This window comes from Parus major, chromosome 2, assembly GCF_001522545.3.
Source record: "Parus major isolate Abel chromosome 2, Parus_major1.1, whole genome shotgun sequence".
Classification (NCBI taxonomy): domain Eukaryota; kingdom Metazoa; phylum Chordata; class Aves; order Passeriformes; family Paridae; genus Parus; species Parus major.
In genome coordinates this window covers 5,930,413-5,949,701 of record NC_031769.1, presented here as the reverse complement: position 1 = coordinate 5,949,701, position 19,289 = coordinate 5,930,413, and the positions used below count along the sequence as shown (strand labels likewise).

The 19,289-nt window shown below is 42.6% G+C and overlaps 1 protein-coding gene and 1 long non-coding RNA gene across 7 annotated transcripts in view; one reads left to right on the top strand and one right to left on the bottom strand.

Moving 5' to 3' along the window:
* LOC117245574 overlaps positions 1-11,951 on the bottom strand; it is a 16,072-nt gene extending 4,121 nt beyond the window's left edge. The window contains exons 1-3 of one of the 2 annotated variants that reach the window (XR_004500379.1): positions 11,872-11,951; positions 2,079-2,240; positions 1,249-1,331 (exon numbers count right to left, since the gene is read on the bottom strand). This is a non-coding gene — a long non-coding RNA (uncharacterized LOC117245574). Of the gene's footprint in view, positions 1-1,248; positions 1,332-2,078; positions 2,241-11,871 lie in introns of those variants that run through there. The other variant, XR_004500378.1, reaches the window with a different exon arrangement.
* PRKAG2 (protein kinase AMP-activated non-catalytic subunit gamma 2) overlaps positions 1-19,289 on the top strand; it is a 209,367-nt gene that overhangs the window by 150,762 nt on the left and 39,316 nt on the right. For 3 of the 5 annotated variants that reach the window (XM_015653492.3, XM_015653503.3, XM_015653523.3), the window contains one exon: positions 12,244-12,325. In XM_015653492.3, coding sequence (XP_015508978.1) covers positions 12,244-12,325 — 82 coding nt within the window. Of the gene's footprint in view, positions 1-11,896; positions 11,989-12,243; positions 12,326-18,726; positions 18,751-19,289 lie in introns of those variants that run through there. The other 2 variants (XM_015653531.2, XM_033520204.1) reach the window with 2 other exon arrangements.

Here is a 19,289-nt window from a genome sequence, read left to right as displayed (position 1 = left end):
AGGAGAGGAGAGGAGAGGAGAGGAGAGGAGAGGAGAGGAGAGGAGAGGAGAGGAGAGGAGAGGAGAGGAGAGGAGAGGAGAGGAGAGGAGAGGCGAGGCGAGGCGAGGAGAGGAGAGGAGAGGAGAGGAGAGGAGAGGGGGGGGGGGGGGGGGGGAGGGGAGGAGAGGGGAGGAGAGGAGACTCGAGGAGAGAGGAGAGGAGAGGAGAGGAGAGGAGAGGAGAGGAGAGGAGAGGAGAGGGGAATTCTTGGTGACAATGGAAAATTGCTGCTGGGTGAGTGGCAGGGAGGGCAGCAGCTGGAAGATTGCTATCTGCCTGCTGTTGTGTGTCTGGCATTTCTTGGGTGTCAGGATTGTATTTACTTGGAAACATTTACGGATTTAGGATTGAGCTCCTTGTGTAAATGGGAACAGCTACTGATGGAGACATGGCTTATGGGAGAAGACACCTGACCCCTTTCCTACCCCTTTCCCTTGAGCCTGCCAGAAACAACTGCACAAAAGTAAATCCCAACAGACATCCTGCACACAGGAACAGGACACTGCCAAAGCTGATCTCTTAGGAAGCACTGTGAGGAATACAGAATTACAGAATCATTGAGGCTGGAAAAGACTTCTAAGATCAAGTTTAACCTTTCACTGATCACAGAGTGCCACATCCAGTCATTTCTTGAATATCTCCAGGGATGGTGACTCTGCCACCTCCTTGGGCCTCAATTCCAGTGTTTAACAACCCTTACTGTAAAGAAATTCCTCCTGATGTCTAAACCTCATGCACCTTGAGGCTATGGCCTCTTGTCCTGTCACTGTTGCCTGGGAGCAGAGCACAACCCCCAGCTGGCTGCACCCTCCTGTAAGGGAGCTGTAGGGAGTGATAAGGTCTCCTCTGGAGCCTCCTTGTCTCCAGGCTAAACACCCCCAGCTCCCTCAGCTGCTGCTAATAGAATTCACTCTCTAGACCTTTCTTCAGCTCTGTTGCCCTTCTCTGGACACGCTCCAGCCCCTCAATGTCTTTCTTGTTGTGATGGGCTCAGACCTGGACACAGCACGTGAGGTGTGACCTCACCTGTGCTGACTGCAGAGGGACAATAATTTCCCTGGCACTGCTGGCTACACAATTCTTGATACAAAATAGTTGCCACAGAAAGTGCACAACTTTCTTTCCTGGAGTATGCCATCAGGGCATGGCTATGGTACAATATGAACTGGTCACTAAGTAGTTTCTTCCATCATCAAAGATTTTATGGGTACAGAGGTTATGTAGATATGGATAAGATACGGATGCATTCTTCAGCCTTCTTTTTCTCATGCCCTCGAGGATTTGGCTGTTGCTATTTCAGGGAAAAAAATCTTGGAATTCAATGAATGTTTCAGTTGCAGAGTCATTAAGAAAAGCAAGAGTTTGAAGAGGAGCAAAATAGTTCCAGCAGCTGATCAGAGAGACCTGACTGCAACCATCTATCCCATCAGAGATCACTTGTGCAGCCCTAAATCAGAGAATCTTGGTTTCTCAGTGCCTCAGTTTCCCATTTATTAAAAAAATGGGGCTACACTTCTCTAAGTCAGAAATGTTATAGTGAAACATATATGAAAAATTCTACATAACTCAGATATATTTTTGAACAGGAGCTGCAAGTAGCTTAAGATAAGCTAACTAGAGATATAATCTTGTGTTTAAAGTTTGTAGCAACAGGCTTTTACACTGCAGGCTGTAACTGTGGCCAGGAAGCCCTCATCTTTTCAGAGCACATCAAGATTTACACAAAAGATCACGGTGAAGTTGGCTGCACTTCTGAGCCCCAGGGAGGCATGTCAAGAAATAATTTCAGTTCTTTGCAGACATTTAACTGCAGACTCAGTCTGCATCTAAGGTTACATAGTGTGAAGCCAGTATTTGCCATATCCACACTGAAAGCACCCACTGCCCATGACTGAACCTTTGTATCTGCATCTCTACCAGCTCTGCAGGAACATGAGTGTGGTGGCTGGATTGCTGGAGGTGTATCCCTGATCCTTAGTGTGGAACTAATTTCAATTTTTTAAAATTCTACTTCCTGGAATAAAGGGAAAAGCCTTACCACTATTGCATGTCCCTTTATGATCTTGTTTGTAGTCATGAAACATTGAGCTCATGTGCTTGATACGCTTCTTGCTCAGCACAGCCCTTGTTTCAGTCCTTCCAGAGGATGTCAAAGCACAGAATCAAAACTGAGTACGATCTGGTTTCAGTGGCAGTGTACCTGGAATGAGGGAAGGATGTAGTTAAGAGGCTGTGGAAATGGAAAGCATGCAGGGCAGAAGGAAGATATCCATTGCGTGTTGCTGTCATTGCAGATTTATTTTGTGCATAACAATAGAAAAAAGAAGCAACACACAAAAACCAGGCCTGGAGTGATCAGCAGCAGATCTGGAATGAATTCAGGAAGAGGGTTAGCTTCCTCAAGCTATGCACATTCAGTGCCATCTGAAAAACAGCTTTTAGTCAAAAATTAATTTACTTGGAGATTACAGATCAACCGTAGTCTCTGCGTTGAAGGAAGTTTATTAATATATTGGTTTGTTTGTGCATAATAGCAGCTACTGTGAGATAAAAGGCCTCACAAGCCTTAGTGGGGCCCCTGATAGCACTCATGCCTCCAGCTGGTCAACAGTGGGGTGGGCTTGAAATCTAATGCAAACACACAAGCCCCAAGAGCTACAAGGAAATCCTCCTCAGTGTTCAAAGTCCTCCTAGAACTGCACTGAAAAAATATCTTGTTATCTTGGCCTGCCTCTTTGAGAGAGCTTCCAAAAGCTCCTTCTGGAGCCCTCCTGGATCTTCAGTGTGATGAGCACTGCAGAAAGTGGGCACCTGTAGCAGCTGCTCATTTTCTCTTTATCTGCAGTTATGGGCACCTTGTGGCACAGCAGCTCATGCCACAGAGGGGGTGACTTGTTCAGTCAAGGTCTATGCAAATTTCTTGAAGTTTTATTGAGGCTGTGAGTGACTCAGCTCGGAGCTGAAGGTTGTCTATATTTCTCAGAAAACCACCTTTGTAACTCTGCCCTACATCTGATATCCAGGTTCGACACATCTGATTTCAGCCTTTCAGAACTGCTGATGGTCATGAAAATGCCAGGCTGGGAGACCTGGGGCTGCTCAGGATGGAGAGGAGAAAGCTGCAGGGAGACATTAGAGCACCTTTAGATGCCTTAAGGGGCTACAAGAAAACTGGAGGGAGACTTTTCACAATGTCATGTAGTGATTGGAGAGGGGGAAATGGTCTTGAGCTGAAGGAGGGGATGTTTAGAAGAGATTTTAGGAAGAAATTTTTTATTGCAAGGGTGGTGAGGCACTGGGCTTGAAACTGTGGACTTCCCATTTCTGAAAGCATTCAAGGCCAAGTTGGATGGGACTCTGAGCCAACCTGGTCTAGTGGAAGATGTCCCTGACAAGGGCAGGGGGTTGGAACAAAATGATCTTTAAGCTCCCTTCTGACCCAAATGATTCTGTGATTCTAAAGTTACATTTTGATGATAGACTACAATTAGGTTACTAGAATTTTGTGATGTTTACTTGAGCCTCAAGTGTAATATCAACTAATACCAGGCTTTTTTAGCAGGAACGTGTTTCATGTTAAATTTAAAAAATATCACTGAAAGCTGGTGTAATAAGCGTGCAGTGAAGTCACTACTCATGACTGAGCTTTGAAATATAACACTAAGATGAAGAAATCAAAATGGTAGATAGTAAATGTGTTTATTTAAGTCAGATTTGGCTCTGAGTATTTTTCTTTTTCATTTGTTATTCTCAGTGGCCTCGGTTCTGCAGATTACTCATCAGTACTCTGGCCTCAATCCAGCTAAAGTACTTAAGTAAGTGTATAACTTTAACTAACATGAATAATCCTGTATTCAATGCCAGCAAATGAAGACACATATTGATGTGAGCTCACTTTCTCCTTTCCCATTCACTTTAAATTAGTGAATGTTTACCTGTGTTTTACCATTAGTAATATCTTAATCTGTTCTGTTTGCTTTTTTTTTTTTAATGTACATTTTTCACAACAAAATATCTACTGTAATCATGCTCAGTACCTGATTGCTGCAGCTCTCACCAGCAATAATTCCCCCCTTGCTCTTAACTGAGCTCCTGAGTGTGATGAGAGGTTGGTCCTATTTCAAAGAACCTAAGGAGCACTCAAACATGTGTGTAAAAACAGCTGAAGTACATCTTTTTGATCACATACAATAACAAATATTTAAGACAAGAACACTTAAGAACTCTGGAAGAGATTAAAACTAAGTGGCATCCCTGTGTTTGCAGTCAGGTAGAACACTTGTAACATCTGTATTCATAACAAACTCAGGTTAGTTCCTCACAAGTATTTAACTTCTTTGAAAGTTGTGTTCAAAAGGACAGAATTTAAATTGTTGAACTGTTGATTAATAATGTGTCACACTGATAATTTTTATTTGGACTCCACCTATACTCAACATGAGTAATCTGAGGAAGGAATGTTGGCCACAAGGGCTTGTGTAGAGAATGCCTCTGATATTCTTGACTCTAAACTCCACCTTATCTGAGTAGCAGAGTGATACAGGATCAGACATAGCTACAGATTAGAGGTTATGTAAACAAATCCTGCCTCCTTTCTACTCCTGCCTTGATTTCTCTCTAGGAGTTTAGCTTGGGATCTAGTCTATTCCTTCATATTTTACTTTCACTGAAGTTTATTTTTTCAGAAGTGCTTAACTCTTCTCTCTCTGAGACCATTTTTCTTTGCCTTAAACTGAGGTGCTGGAGGACAGTGTTTATGTGTAAAACAGGTTCTTTGTTTCTGGTGTTAGATCAAAGGAAGTTCTGTAAATCTAGTCTGTTTCTCAATTAAGTCAGGAACAAAACTCACTGGGATTAAACTTCAAGTTCATTTCCATACAGAAATATTTAGGAAGGGCTCACCATTAAAAATGTGAAATCTCTCTGCATGTTTGTTTCAAGTATCTCCAGGGTAAGCAAATTCCCATACTCAGTATGGTAGTGAGGATTTAGCAGAAAAGAAGATTGTCTATTTCATCATCTTTCCTAGTGCAACATGCACTCCATTTCTCCTTTTTTGTTTTTTTGGTTTTTTTTTAATTTGTAAAAATTTATTTAGGATTTGTTTAAAATTTATTATTGTTATATTTATGTAATCCATTTAACCGACTAAAGACCCCCAACTGCTTATCACTAATAATTAACTCTGTAAAGTAATGAATATCATAGCTGTTATCTGGGAGGATACCTGTAGCAGGAGGCTGGTTACTAGTTATAAAATGTAAAAGCAATATACAGTTGTTCTGTATTTCATGCCAAAATACTCCAGTTTAGGACCACTGCTCGAGCCATACTCTGATGACATTGGGATGAAGTAAAAAAATCCTTTCAGGGTAGAGTTCTTATCCAGTGACAAACTCTGTCTGAGGGGTTTTGAAATGAAATCATTAGAGTATCTTTAGCCTCCCTGTACATACTAGAAATACATTTAGAATAGATACTCCCTCACTTTGATACCTGCTATGGGACATTTGTGTCCCTAATTCACTGAGGGCCTCTGAGATTAGGGACAGAACACCCAGCTGAATTCAGGAAGGATCCAGTGGGGAACATTGTTTGCTTTTTCACTCTGTTCTAAACAAATTGTAAAATCTGAGCTGCCACCACCTTCATTTACACACTACGCACTGATGTGATTATAGCATTTGATATTTTAAAAGCTTTTTAAGACTAAAGCAATTTTTACTGCACACCTTCTGGATCTGGGAAATAAAAACTCAAATCCAGTATGTTGTATGAGGTATCCCCTTCCTTACCAGTTTCTTTGGTGCTTGGAGCAGAGTTTCCTTAGAATAAATGGTAGAAATTACAGTTCCTGCTCAGCTGCTCTGATCACCCTGAGGTTTTCGAGGTGAGGACTCTGTCAGACCAGAACTGTGTCCTCAAACACCCGACAGACTCAGGGGCTGCCACCCTGTCACCTTTGCAGCACACAGATAATACAAAATTCATATTCAAATATCAAATAAGAAGGGACCCAAGCTGGGATCCTGACCTCAGCCTCACTGACTCAAGTGTTTTCAGCTGGCACAAACCCACCAGTATCAGTTACTGCACTCTAGCAAGAAACAAGTAGGAGTTTAATTCACAGTTTAACCAGCAGATGAAACCTTTTTTTTTTTTTTTCTCCTGATAACTTGTCCTTTTCCACTTCACAAACCAGGCTAAATTAAAAAAAATAAAATAAAAAGCAGGAAATGTTCTAAATTAATTTTGCACAGATTGCAAGAGAATAAACATATTTATGACATACATTTGGGGAAAATTGTAAATTGCTCTTTGACAGCTCATCAGGAGAAGAGTTGTTAACTACTATAGTTGTGTAGAACTGTAATTGTAGTATGGAGCAGAAGCAAATGGTGGGAAAATTACCATTTGTAGTTTAGTTTTGCATTCAAAATGGCTTTGCCTTGATTTGCATTTAGATGGGAATTCCTCCTGTTGCTCTTCAATCCATTAGGTTTTATAAGGTAAGTAGCCTTTTTCTTTTTTCTATGTTTTTTTTTTTTTTTTTTTTCCCTGAAGTGCCAGGAAGGGCATTCAGTTTTACTGCTGAGCTGTGCAGGTGGCATCCCAGCATATCCATGTTAAGCCAATAGGAAAGAGAAAGGCAGCCTTGAATTTACCTGGAAATGCCTATTTCTAAATAAAACACAGGTAACATTTTTGTTGCAATGCCTGAATAAGTCTACTCCACACACACTTGTGATTTGCAGCAGGATTTCTTTTTAGGTTGTTCTTTCTATTCCTATCCAGTCACCAAAGATTGATATGTAATCTTTATTAATACTCAATAATATTTCTATTTCAGAATTAAGGCTGCTTGTTTGAAGGAAGGGGTGAAAGAGAATTTAAATTTGTATAGATGGTTAGTAAACTGGGTTTTGTACATAACATACATATAAAGAGTTCTCATTGAATTACCATACTAAGACTATATATATTTTTCTAAAGATTGGACAAAAATAGAAACTAAAAAAAAAAAAACAAGTCTGGAAGGGACATTAAAAATTCATTTTCCCCCATCAACAAAGTCAACTATGTGGAAATAACAATGAATAAATTGGGTTTTTAATCTGTTGCTAAAAACCTCCTGTGATGGGAGATTCTAGAGGTTTTTTTTTCAGCTAAATGTGCTTGTACTTCACTTCTGTTACACTCAGAAAGTTCTCCCAAAGTCCAGCCTAAGAATTCTTTACTAAAGACTAAGTAGATAACTTCTTATCCCATAACCAGTGGGCCCAGAAGATTTTTAGTCACTTTTCTTCTTTCAGAAACACATCATGTTTGGAGACTGTTGAGATATTTTCCTTCAGTCTTTGTTTTCTGGTGTTGTGGTTTTTTGGGGAGGTTTGTTTGTTTGGGTTTTGGGGGGTTTTTTGTTTGATTTGTTTTTTTATTTGGGGTGTTGTTTTTGTGGGGTTTATTGTTTGGGTTTTTCCCCTTGTGGATGAAGAAACTAGGAAGTTTTCAAGTTCTTCTTTACAGGTCATGTTTTCTGAATGTGTAGATTATTGCTGTTCCTTTTTTAAAGACTCTTTTAGTTCATTCTTGAGTTTAATCCCTAAAACTGAATGCAGTATCCCAGCTGGCATCTAACCAGGGAATGTGTAGCACAGATGCTCCATGTCTTACCTATAACACATTTGTAAATAGTGTGATTTTTTTTTTTTTTTAATTTCCAAGAAACTGACATTGTAGTGTCACATTTAGTTTCACTCTCAGGTCTTTTCCTTGCATGACTGCTGGAAGTCAATCCTTTCCCATTTTATTTTTCCATGTGATTATTGTATAACACACTCTGCTTACCCATATCAAAGTGCATCCTGTTTTTCAAAGCACTGTAGCAATTCTCAAAATTATTTTAAGTTCTAGGGCTGTCCCTAAAAGAGCAGCTTCTTTTACCATTGAGTCACTTTGAGTCATTTTAAAATGTGGTCAGGTTATTCATTTCTTCATTGAATCATCAGTGGAAACACTGAATGATGTTAGACAGAACACAGACCTCTGTGGAACCCTCTCTTAAACCCTTCCAGTTAGGTAAAGAAATCTTAGTACCTTCCTTGAGAATATTGTCATGACCTTTAGCAGTTGTTCCACCCAGACAATCTGGTTTGCTCGTGTGCATGGCAGGCAAGAGAGTGTCAGAAGTCCAGTGAACTCACGCTGCATCTGCTGCCCACAACACTTCCAGCCTCTCATTAGAGGGGCTGAGAGTGCTTTGGCTTTGGTTGCACACGTTGCTGATGATCCTTCTTTCTTATGTCTGCTTAAAATGGGGGTAGTTGTTCTCTTACTCATCTTGGAATCAAACTTACACCATAGAGTGTAAGGCAAGATGGCAGGAGACTATAAAGAAAACGATCTTCTGCTGATGTTAGTTGTTGTTCACATCTCTTAACCATTCCTGTAACTTAAATACTTAGCATGTTCATTTGAAAAGGATGGGATTCCTTCAGTACGACACAGGACTGAAAGGACTCCTAGATTATCAGAAAAAAAGAAACATAGATTATCAGATAAGCTTTAATGTATTCATTATTAAGTGCATCTATAATTTACAGGACTGATTTTACTTCCAGAGTATTAGTCACTCCTCACTCCCTTTACCCTAGGAAGCTAAAGAAAACAGCCAAAGTAAGCAGTTACCTATTAAAATTTACATTCCAGCCTTCCCAGAAATCCTAAAATCTCTTTTGTTTACATCTACCTTTTGTGATTTTTGCTGTTGTAACCACAAATTGTTTTACTTCATGTCTACAAAGATTGACGCCACTACTGTATTAAGGTCGTGTTGTAGCTCCATGTTTTTTGGCATCAGTAACATTCCTGTAAAAATGTGGCAAAGAAGAAATGTATTCAGGCAGTTTGGGGTTTGCACATATTTCTCTTCTAAACTTTTCTCTCTAGCATTTATGTTGCCTGGCAATATTTAGGATACAAGTGTGTACTGTCAGAGTGGGTGTCTCAAACAGTTAAACTGGGTTACCTGACACACTCTGAGAGCAAATTTTGAAGCTTAACTCGGATAAATCCCTTGGTTATCGTTAAGGGAAACCTTCTCTGGCAGTAGAACAAATAGTCATAAAAAATCTGGTAGGATATATTACAAGATTTAATATCACCCCACTGGAAATTACAGCTCCTTTTCAAGAAATATTTTTTCTTTATCTGTAGCCAGTAATCTTTCTGTAAAATGACACAAGGAGTTTGTAGAGAGACAATACTGTTTAAAATGTCTTTTAATTTGTCTAATCCTGTCCATAATGATCTGGACATTTTGGGTAAAACACACATCAGTGTTTTGCCCATGATTTAGACTGACTTAAGAGTGGGTTGTTCCCAGAAGGTGTGGTCCCACTGTCACTCCTGCCCCGAACAATTCATGTGCCAGTGCTGATACAACTAAACAGTGAGTTGGATCAGGAGCTGATCTGGATACAACCCAATCTTTTCTTTTAGTCCCTTTGGTTTTCAGCTGCATCAGTTTCCTGTTCTGACTCACTGTGTTGCTACAACCCAAAAGGAGCCAGAATGCAAAGCGAGGAGCAAAAGGAACGCCATGATCAGCAACTTGTTCCAAAAATTGGTTTAAACAAATCGTGAGACTGCAGGCACATTAAAGGATGGGGTTTCACTTTTTGGTTCTCCATTTCCTTTGGGCTTCTTTTTTGAGCAGTGTGAGTGGCACATGTTTCCATTACAAATCTCTGCTTTATATTAAATTACTGCCTTTTTATTATACTGAGTTTCTCATAGTACTCTTGGTCTGGATGTAGGTTGTGCCACTGTAAAACTCTGATCTTGCAGCAAGCTCTGAGGTTCGCAGCACAGTGTAGCAGGAAATAGACTTAATTGACTTCTTATAAACATCTCGTGTTCTGTAGCAGTGAAATTCAAGGCACACCTTTCAAGTCTCAGTGTCACTTCCAGCTACAACCTCGGAGCTGTATTTCCTCGTGGCTAGTGCTTACTACATCATTATGGGGAGTAAATTAAAATAAACAAAATCATGGCAGTTATTTCCAACCAGATATATCATCTTCTCTTCCTTTGATTAGGAAAATGTGTTAAAAACTCTTATCAGTATCAAGGTACATGATAAGGAAGATAAATAAATTAGAGCTTTTAAAGCTAGCTCCCAGAAGTAATTAAAAGCTTCCAAAGCATTTTGATTAGTAGACTGAAGATACTATAAATGAATATGAACTGCTTTGGTATCTTGTGTGATTGGTCAGTTATTTACTGAAATCCTAGAAGCATCTTAAAAATAAACTTATGAATGAAATATTTTAGAATTTTATTTTCAAAGGACATTCACAGTAAAGAACTGGCTATTGTTAACTTCCTCATATATCCTTAAAAATGTCCTTAGAAAGAGAGAGCTCGGGAAAAGAAAAAAGATGTCACCATCAGTTTGTTTCCTTTCTTGAAGCTTCACTGGACTTGAGAAATTACAAGACAGCTTTCTGTTTTCCCATAAATTTTGGCTCTCTCCCCCGTCATAGTTTTATTCTCATTATCTTTCATATTTCCCTACATTTTATGCACATTACTGTGCTATGCTAGGTCTAATCAACCTTCCCTCCTTGAAGGAAGAAACTGAACTTTTGAAGCCTGAGCTTCCCCCTGGGACCAGTAGGTTTAAAATGTTCCTTGATGACTCCTGTGACTCCTTTGGAGCACCATCCGTGTGTGTCTGCCCACAAGATCTGCTGCCATTGCCAAAGAAATAATCTGTTTATCCCCTTCCACAGCATCCGTGTCTGAACTGGTCCTGCTGAGCTTCCTAAGCAGCCAGTGGGGACCTGCTCATTTCAGTTCAGGAAGCCCAGCTAAAGCTTACCACACCTCACTGTCAAAATAAATGTAAATGACGAATCTATTCGGAATATTTCCTTTTTTCCCTCCCTTCTGCTACTGCCTGGCTTAGTGGCTCCGGTGCAGATTTGGGCGCAGTAAATCCCATTCCTGGTAAACGGAATCCTCCCGCGGTGTGAAGCCCGTCCTTCAGGCGCTGCTGCCGGGGCGGCTTTGGGAGGGCAGAGCCGCGCCGCTCACCCGGGAGACGCCGGCATTCGGGCTAACCTTGAATTGCAACTTCGCCTGCAATTGTTTTTAATGGAAACGAGCGCGCCCGTGCCCAGAGCGGGTACCCCGGCATAGCGGGCACCTCGGGACAGAGCGGGTACCCCGAAATAGGGACCACCCGGGGATCGAGGGTACCCCGGAATGGCGGATACCCCCGGATAGAGGGGTTATCCCGACATAAAAAACATCCCGAGATAGAGCGGGTATCCTGGCCGGGGACACCCCGGGACAGAGAGGGTATCCCGGGATAGAGGGCACCCCGGGATGGCGGTACCCAGGATACCCGGGGATCCCGGGGTAAAGGGCACCCCAGGGCCGGGATAGCGGCTCGGCGCACTGCGGGAGCTCCCGTCACGCACAGGGGAAACCCCCTCAACACCCTTACACCCCCCCGGGGGGCAGTGGAACCGTCCGCTTCCCCGCCGCTGCCTCGCAGGTGAACGCGCGGGAGTGTACCAACTCCCGCTGGCGGGGGGAGAGGAGGGTTTCCCCCGCTCCACCTTCAGTAGGACTGCTCTAGTTCAGGGCAGCCCGGAGAACAACCGAGTATGCGGAACGGGCTGCAAGAAGCAGCTGCCCCGGCAGAGCTCTCAGGGCACTAAGCCTTCCCCCCTCCTCCTCCCTTTTCCGCGCGGAAGTGGTAGCTCCCTCCCCCTCCCGCCGCTGACCAACAGGCTCGACTGCAGCAAAACGGAACGTACCAACCGCTCCGCCGGGGGGAGGGGGGAGCGGCGAGGCGTGGCGGGAAGCGCCGTCCTGCGAACGGGCGCCCGGGGAGCCGCTCCCGCCGAGCGGGGAAGAGGCGGCGCCCGCAGGAGGCACGGCCGGGGAGCCCGGGGGGAGCCCGGGGCTTCACGGGCTGAGGGAGGGCGAGCCTCGGTTCCTCCCCCCGGTTCCTCCCCCCGCGGTGTGTGCGAGCGGCAGCGTGTGCGGAGGCCGAGGGGCAGCTGCCGCCGTCCCGCCTTCCCTCCTCTCCGCCCGCTCCGCGCCGCCACTCCCCGCCCGATGCCGCCGCGGGGCCGGTGAGTCCGCGCCTGGATGCTCATCTGCTTCTCCTCTCTTCCCTCCCGCAGGCGGCGGCAGCGGCTCCGGCTCCTTTGCAGCTCCCGGCCGCCTCCGAAGGGATGCTGGAGAAACTAGAGCTCGAAGATGAAGGTAAAAATCCACGGCAGCAGCGGGGGGCCGGGGGCGGGCCGGGGACACCCACGCGGCCGGCGGGGTCCGCGCGGGGGCGGGGGAGCGGGGGATCCCCGGCGGGGAGCGGGGGATGCGCCGTGCCCGGGCCGTGTCCTTGCGGGGCGGGTCGCAGCCTCGCCGGCCGCGGGGCCAGCCCGATCCCGCTGCGGTGCTTTTGTCCCGGTGCCGTTCCCGCTGCGGAGCTTTTGTGCCGGTGCCGCCGCCGGGCCGTGCCCGACCCGCGGCTGCCGCCGGCCGGGTCCCGCTCCGGGGGAGCGCAGAATGGCACCCCCTCCTCCTCCTCCTCCCCGTAAAACACCCGTTCTCCTCGAATACGTCTGCGATACCAAATATAGACTTTGAGAGCAGTGATGGAAAGCTCTTTCAACTAAAGCTTCCACTCCTTATGGCAGCACATACATCTGTTCAAAGCGGCAGCTGTACACTGAATTTTCCTTATGTGGCTGCGCTCTGTGGTTGTTCTTTGCTGTGCTCTGAAGAGCTGCAGTTCTGACAGAGTGTGCTGTGCTTTCACAGGGCAACTCCTGGCAAGTTTTTTCCCTCTTGCAGGCAGTAAACCGTGTTGTGGGAAAGCATGGATGCTTTTTTTCTCTAACTTGCACCAAGCAGCCACTTCACCTCTGAAAGATCCGTGCTGAATATCTCGAGCTTTCATTTTCAGAAAGGATTAGCTTAGTGGATGCAAATGTGGACGGATGGCTTAATCTCTGTGCTCGGCATTGTGAAGTGACTAGGACTTCATGGGATGTGTTTTCTGTAGTTGGTAACTCTTATTGTAAAATGTAGGACAAATATTTAAGGAAAACTTTGAAAATAGCAGGCTGAGTCATTCTGTGAGAAGATATATCTAAGCTGGTATGCTAATAAGGCAGCTTCTTGGTTACTAGCATTTTGCCTGCAGTTGTGGGACTGGTCTGGAAAAGTAACACCTTTTATTTTAATCTTTCTGTGTGTGAGAAAAGGAAGCTCTAAACAATTGCATTCTTTGAGCTGCCTTCTTTCTTTTTCCTTTTTTTTTTTTCCTTTTTTTTTTTGAGTCCAGACAGAGTTTGAATTGCAATGAAATGCAATCATGCCTTTGTGCATCTTGAACATGCTTAAGTGTGAGTATTTGGTGCAGGGGATCTGTTGCTAACTTGTAGGGTTTTGGTTTTTTTCACACTGTTTAACTATTTTTAGTTAGGCATTCATGTTGTGCTTATGGAGAGGTAGAAACTTACCGATTTACCTATTTATTTTTCCATAAAGCTTGCTATTGTGAGATACAAGTTCCTAAAACCTGCTGAATCATTAATAGTTAAGCCATTTTAAAATCTGATTTAAACATCTTACAAATTTAGGTATCTGGAAAGGATCTCTAGATTAAAAAAAAATCTGAAACAACAAACCTTCAGTTTTCAAAGACCTTTGCACTTTTAAGAGTGTAACATGGAGTTATGTGGAGACACTTGATAAGGGTGAAGATCTGTATGTCTTCTAAAACTCTGCAGTAAAAGAATCTGAATTCTTTAGAAAGTTTAGTGGTTTAATTTTTTTTTTTCTGATTTTCAGGCTTCTGTTTTGCTTTGTCTCTCTTTTAGGTTTAAATTTCAGGCTTTGTGGATGCTCAAGCTGGGTGGGTGAGAGCACTTCAGAGGCCTGTCAAAAGGTCATGTCTAATAGCAAGCCTCTGGCCAGTTTAAAGTAGGGTGTGGGTTTTGAAAGGAGCAGTCACCTTATTAGCCTTTCAGACTAAATGAGGCTTTAGGCCTAATTTTCAGGCCAAGTGTAAAGGTGTAGAGTGCTGTATTCAGAACCTAGGGTGTGAGTAAAAGTGAGAGTGTGAGAGTCAGACCAAAACCTGCTGCCCAGAGAAAGAATCATTGAAAATTGAGATGCAGCTGGAAATGCGGCAGCTTAGTTGCAGTACCTGCTTTATGACCTAAATTTTTGCACTGGTTGCTGTCGTTGTATTTGTGCTAATATTGGGGGTGGGAGAGTAAAAGACATTTGAGATGTTCACTTTGTTGTTGGATAGCAAGTGGTAAGTGCTCAGAAGTTGAGAAACACCTCTGAAATCTTGATAAGCTTTCATTAAGTGTCTGTAGCCAAACTGTAACTGATGATCTTTTGTCAAACTTTAAGTTTCTCTCCTGACATTTAAAATTGAGAGTTGAATGAGAAATTTGAAACTTGTTCTGGAACTGCTTTCCTGACTGCCTCTACTTTTGAGTAGAGCTCTTGTGAGCTTTCCAGTTCTGTATCCATCAACAGTTGCTAACTATCTTGTGTATCAAATTATGCTGCAGTTCTGTTGAAACAGGGAACTTAATAAAATGAGCTGAAAAATGAGGCTCAATGCGTGTGCTGAATGCCATCCAGTATGTGGATTTGTTAGTCCCTCTCCTCGAAGGTTACACAAATGAGAATGTGAAAGCACAGAAGGCATTAATTTAATTTGGATTCTACTTAAGAGAGTGAAATTGAAGAAAATGATGCTAGGAAGATTTATGGTCTATGTAGTACTGTAATGAAGTATGCAGAGTCTGGCCTCATGGTGTGACTTCTAAATAAAAAGTGGTGTAAACTGAAGAGCAATTTTAATTTTTATTATGTAAAAAGAATGTGTTTAAGCTATTTAATACCTAATTAACATGGACAGTGTTAGATGGGATGCTATTGTTGCAGAGGGAAGTGCAGGTCATGTTTTTAGCCTGAAACATCTTCATATATCTGGCTGAACTCTCTAGGAGCAGTGTAACTTCTTCCTGGTGGGTCACTAGTTCTGTCTAGGACTGGCTTCATAATGTTGCTTTGGTGATATGTAAGTCTAAATGTGAGTGAGATGATGTTAAACAGCACCAGTGCACCACGGCTCAAACAGACTCAGTATGTGTACAGAGGAGAAGGACTGAATAGGCCAAGGATATTTTTTTTAGGTCTCCCTAAAAGACCTTTCTCCTAGCAGCAGTCAGAGTAGGAAAGGAAAAACTCCCATGTAAGAAGTCCAGAGTCTCTTTTTAACTGAAGGGTTATTCAGCTTAAAAATAAACAGAAAACTTCAAGTAAAATATTCTGACCTCATCCTTTTCAGTATTCCTTGAGTGGGAATGACCTACCTACTTTTCCTCAAAAAGGGAGAGAGCTACCTGTTGATTGGTGTGGAATTTTTCATTGTTGCCTGAAATACAGTACTGAGAGTCATCTCATGAATGTAATAAATGATCAAAAACTGGTTATCTTCATACACATGGGTTTTCTTCTTCAGCTCAAGTGTATGTGCAATAATGTTTCTGTGGTAAGAATATTTCTGCTTCTGATCAGTGTCAAGAGAGGTTCTGGGTTTTCTTCTATGGGTGATTATGATGAGCTTGGAAAAGGACATGAAGAAATTATTCTGAAGATCTAATATGAAAAAGGGCTTTAGTTAATGATTTACACTTACAAGCTTTATTTTGTTAAGCTGGAATTCCATAAGTGGCTGTGTTCCAGCATCTACCTGTGCTCTGAGAAGAGAAACTAGGTTAGAGTAACAAATGGGTGTCTGTCAGGTGTATTGATTCAGTGGGTATAGTTTTAGCATGTTATTTTGGAAACCAGTTTTGTTGCAATGTTGTCTCTCATCCATGTTAATCTTTTCCTTCTGCTCACCTTGAGTAATGAAGTAGTAGCTGCTGAATGCAGAATTAACTCCTTTTCTGTAGCATCTGCAAGCCCCTTTTGGAAGTGCTTTCTGCAGACTGAGTTAATTTAATTGCAGGGTTCTGATGAGTCTGTGCTCAATTCCTAGTCTGGAAAAAGGGAATTCTGCAGAGTGTGTGCAGCAGTTGTAGCATCAGCGTCATGTGACCGATGTGCTCCCTCTTGAATGCTCTACTTCTCTGGATTGTTGCACAAAGATGCATTTAGACTTTGGATAAACAGTTTTCATTAGAGTGGAATCTCTCCTAGTGATGCTCTGGCCTTCATCTCACTCTCCCTAAATCATGCATCTCTTCTGTTACCTGCTCCTTTCTGGCTGTCTCCTGAAATAGACTTTCACCAGTAATTGCATCTCCACTGCTGTTGTGTCTGGGGTCATTCCTTCCCTGCTCTGCGGGTTTTCTTACTGTGTCTTATTAAAAGTAGTTTATTGAGCTCTTCCTGCCTGCCAGCCTCCTGCTGGCAAGTGAATATCTGAATCAAGGTATGAAAACAGATGTCACTCTGGAGCCAAAAATAATTAAAAGAAGGTTGTAATAAAATGCATGTTAATAGGCAGGTTAGGTTTTGTTTCCTTCTTAAGACTGAAGGATCAAGTGCTTGGGTTAGGAGGTGGTAAAGTTAAGCCACTATTTTGCAACTGTAATTAATTTCTAATAAACATTCATTATGTGATTGTTAAAGCTGATGCTCTCTGGCACATAGGAATGGTATTTTGCCCACGAGATGTGTTTTGAGATACCTGGGGACATGGTGATAGTGATAAGGGGATGTTTTGTAATAAATTTTACACAATTTAGAATCCTGAGTGAACATAGTAAGAAGTTGTTCAGCAGAGATGATAATTATTATTCACAGATTTCATACAATCTTTCCTATGATGTACTTTCCAAAGTTGTTAAAAAACAACATATCTGGAGTATTCGGATGTCAGCTTTATTAATTTATGCAAGAAATCATGATTGAGTGCTACACTGTCTTTGGCACCCTTGTCCTTTGCCTTCCAGTTGGCTGTGTAGGAACACCATACATGATTTTTTTTCTTCCAGGAAACTTCCATCCTCATATTTTAAAGATGAAAATTATGGATAAAGTGATACATAATTAAAAGTATAAAACTTCATTGAGTAGTGCAAGAGAAGCTGTTGGAAGGTTTGTTGTCTTGAGTGAAGGTTGTTTCTGCGATCCACACACGAGTCTTTATCTTGTGCAAGTATTGCAAGGGGTTCATGTCAGCCCAGTCCTTACTGTGGCCAAACAGTCCTGTTTTCCTACTCCTACTGAAGATACAGCTGTCTTATTCTTAACATGATATTTAGCCTTACAGTGAGCAAAGCCCTACTCTGTCTTGACTAGGAAATAACCCATTTAGCAGGTAAAGTTTGCAGTCTTTCTCAGGAAGCAAAAATTTTTAAGCCTTGCCCATCTGGGAAGTGATCTTTTAGTACAGCAAAAGATACACAGGATATGCTTCAAAACTCTGCCTTGGGTCTTGAGGGATGCAAGAGCTTCTTGATGAGAAAGCTTTCATAAAATTTTAATGTGATCAAAACATGTATTTTCCCTAACTTGTTTATGGAAACAAGTGTCTGAGACTTCCTAGAAAATGCTTACCATGGCAGTGATTCCATGTAATTGCTTTGGCAAAGCTGCTGGGAGCTGAGAACAGTTTTACAGGAAGTGCTGGGGCCCATTGTGTCCTGCCCAGTGTTGCACCTGTGTGATTTGCAGACATTATCTTCCAAGTGAAACCCCTGAGAAATACTGGGACAATGAGGTGGTGTCCTACATGTGAATGACATTGCTGCTTCAGGTTGTGCACATGTGTTAATGTCTGCTGGACAAGGACTGATTCACAGTCACATTTACCAGCTGCTCCTGCTGGTGCTGCCACTCCTGTGTGCACCAGATGAGGGACAGCTCAACTCTGTGAAGAGCTTCCCTGCAGAACTTCCCTGGTCCAGAAGCTGCTTGGTTTGATAGTGGGGCTGTCACAGCTAGTGAACTGCTTGACAGGTCGTTGAAGACTTTGGTCAATGTCATCTCAATTTCTTGCTTAAGAGGTATTGAGTTCACAGTGTCTTGTGCTTGAACAATGATAGACCTGGAAGATGCAGCAGTGTCAGTGTGGCCTTGTAGGTGACTCCAGAATGCTGTTTGTTACTTGTCTGTGCCTGCTTTGCTGAGCATCACCAGGATGGAGGAGGGTGACTACAGAGTCCTTCCTTAAAGAAACTTCCTAAGAGGGTGGTCTCCAGTGTTCTGTCCAATAGACTTCTTTAATGCCCTGCACAGACATAGACAGGACAGTACAGATGAGACAGGATAACTGTCTTGGTGGATTGATACTCTCTAAATTTGGCTGATCAAGTCAGTGCTCTTGGAAATATTACTGCCTTGGGGCATAGTTCTGTGTGGAGATGACTTGGTTCAAACTGAAATAATGCCAGTGTGACAGGAATGACAGCAGAATATTTGCATCAGTTGGCTCGATCTAACTGTTGCTAAACAATCATAAATGTTTCTGCTTATTAATCATCTGCAGCAGATGTGGGTGTTCTGTAAGATAGGACTTCTCATAATGTGCACTGTGGTTTTGATAACTTGAGGGTGCAGCATTTGGAGCCTGAAGTCATGACACTGACACCAGGTCTGCTGTTGGTTAGGAGCTTGATTTTCGGGTTGCAACAATCTGTCTGCAGGTACTTTGTTGATTTGAATATTTTAGCTTCCAGAATGTACAACTTTATTAGCATTGCATGGGTTTGGGAAAGTAGTTAAGTCTGAAACATGTTAAGAAATGAAGCATTTCCAGAATAAATACAGGAGCTGGTGTCATTGTTTTTTGGAACAGTTCTTGTATCTTGAGACAAAATATTCTTCTCCATACTGGGACTGCCTTGGGTGGCTATTGTGGCTCATCTGTGAGTAAAGAAGACTGACAAATAGAAAATCTGACAGTTCAGGGGAAAATCCTTCTGTGGAAGGGTTGCACTAATGGCTGGGATTAGCATAAATCCAAAGCAGTTTAATACAAGCCTAACTGTGTTAGAGCAAAGTTGAATTTGTCTTTTGGGCATCCAGCTTGGTATCTAGATGGAACTTTGGAAAGCTTAAATAACCTGTCCTTCTAAGAGTGGACTACATCTAAAAGGTTTTTGAGTATGTTGTGGGTATCCTCAAGATATACTGAATACTGTTTGAGTAAATCTAACTTGGTTTTAAGTTCTTTCCTCCTCTG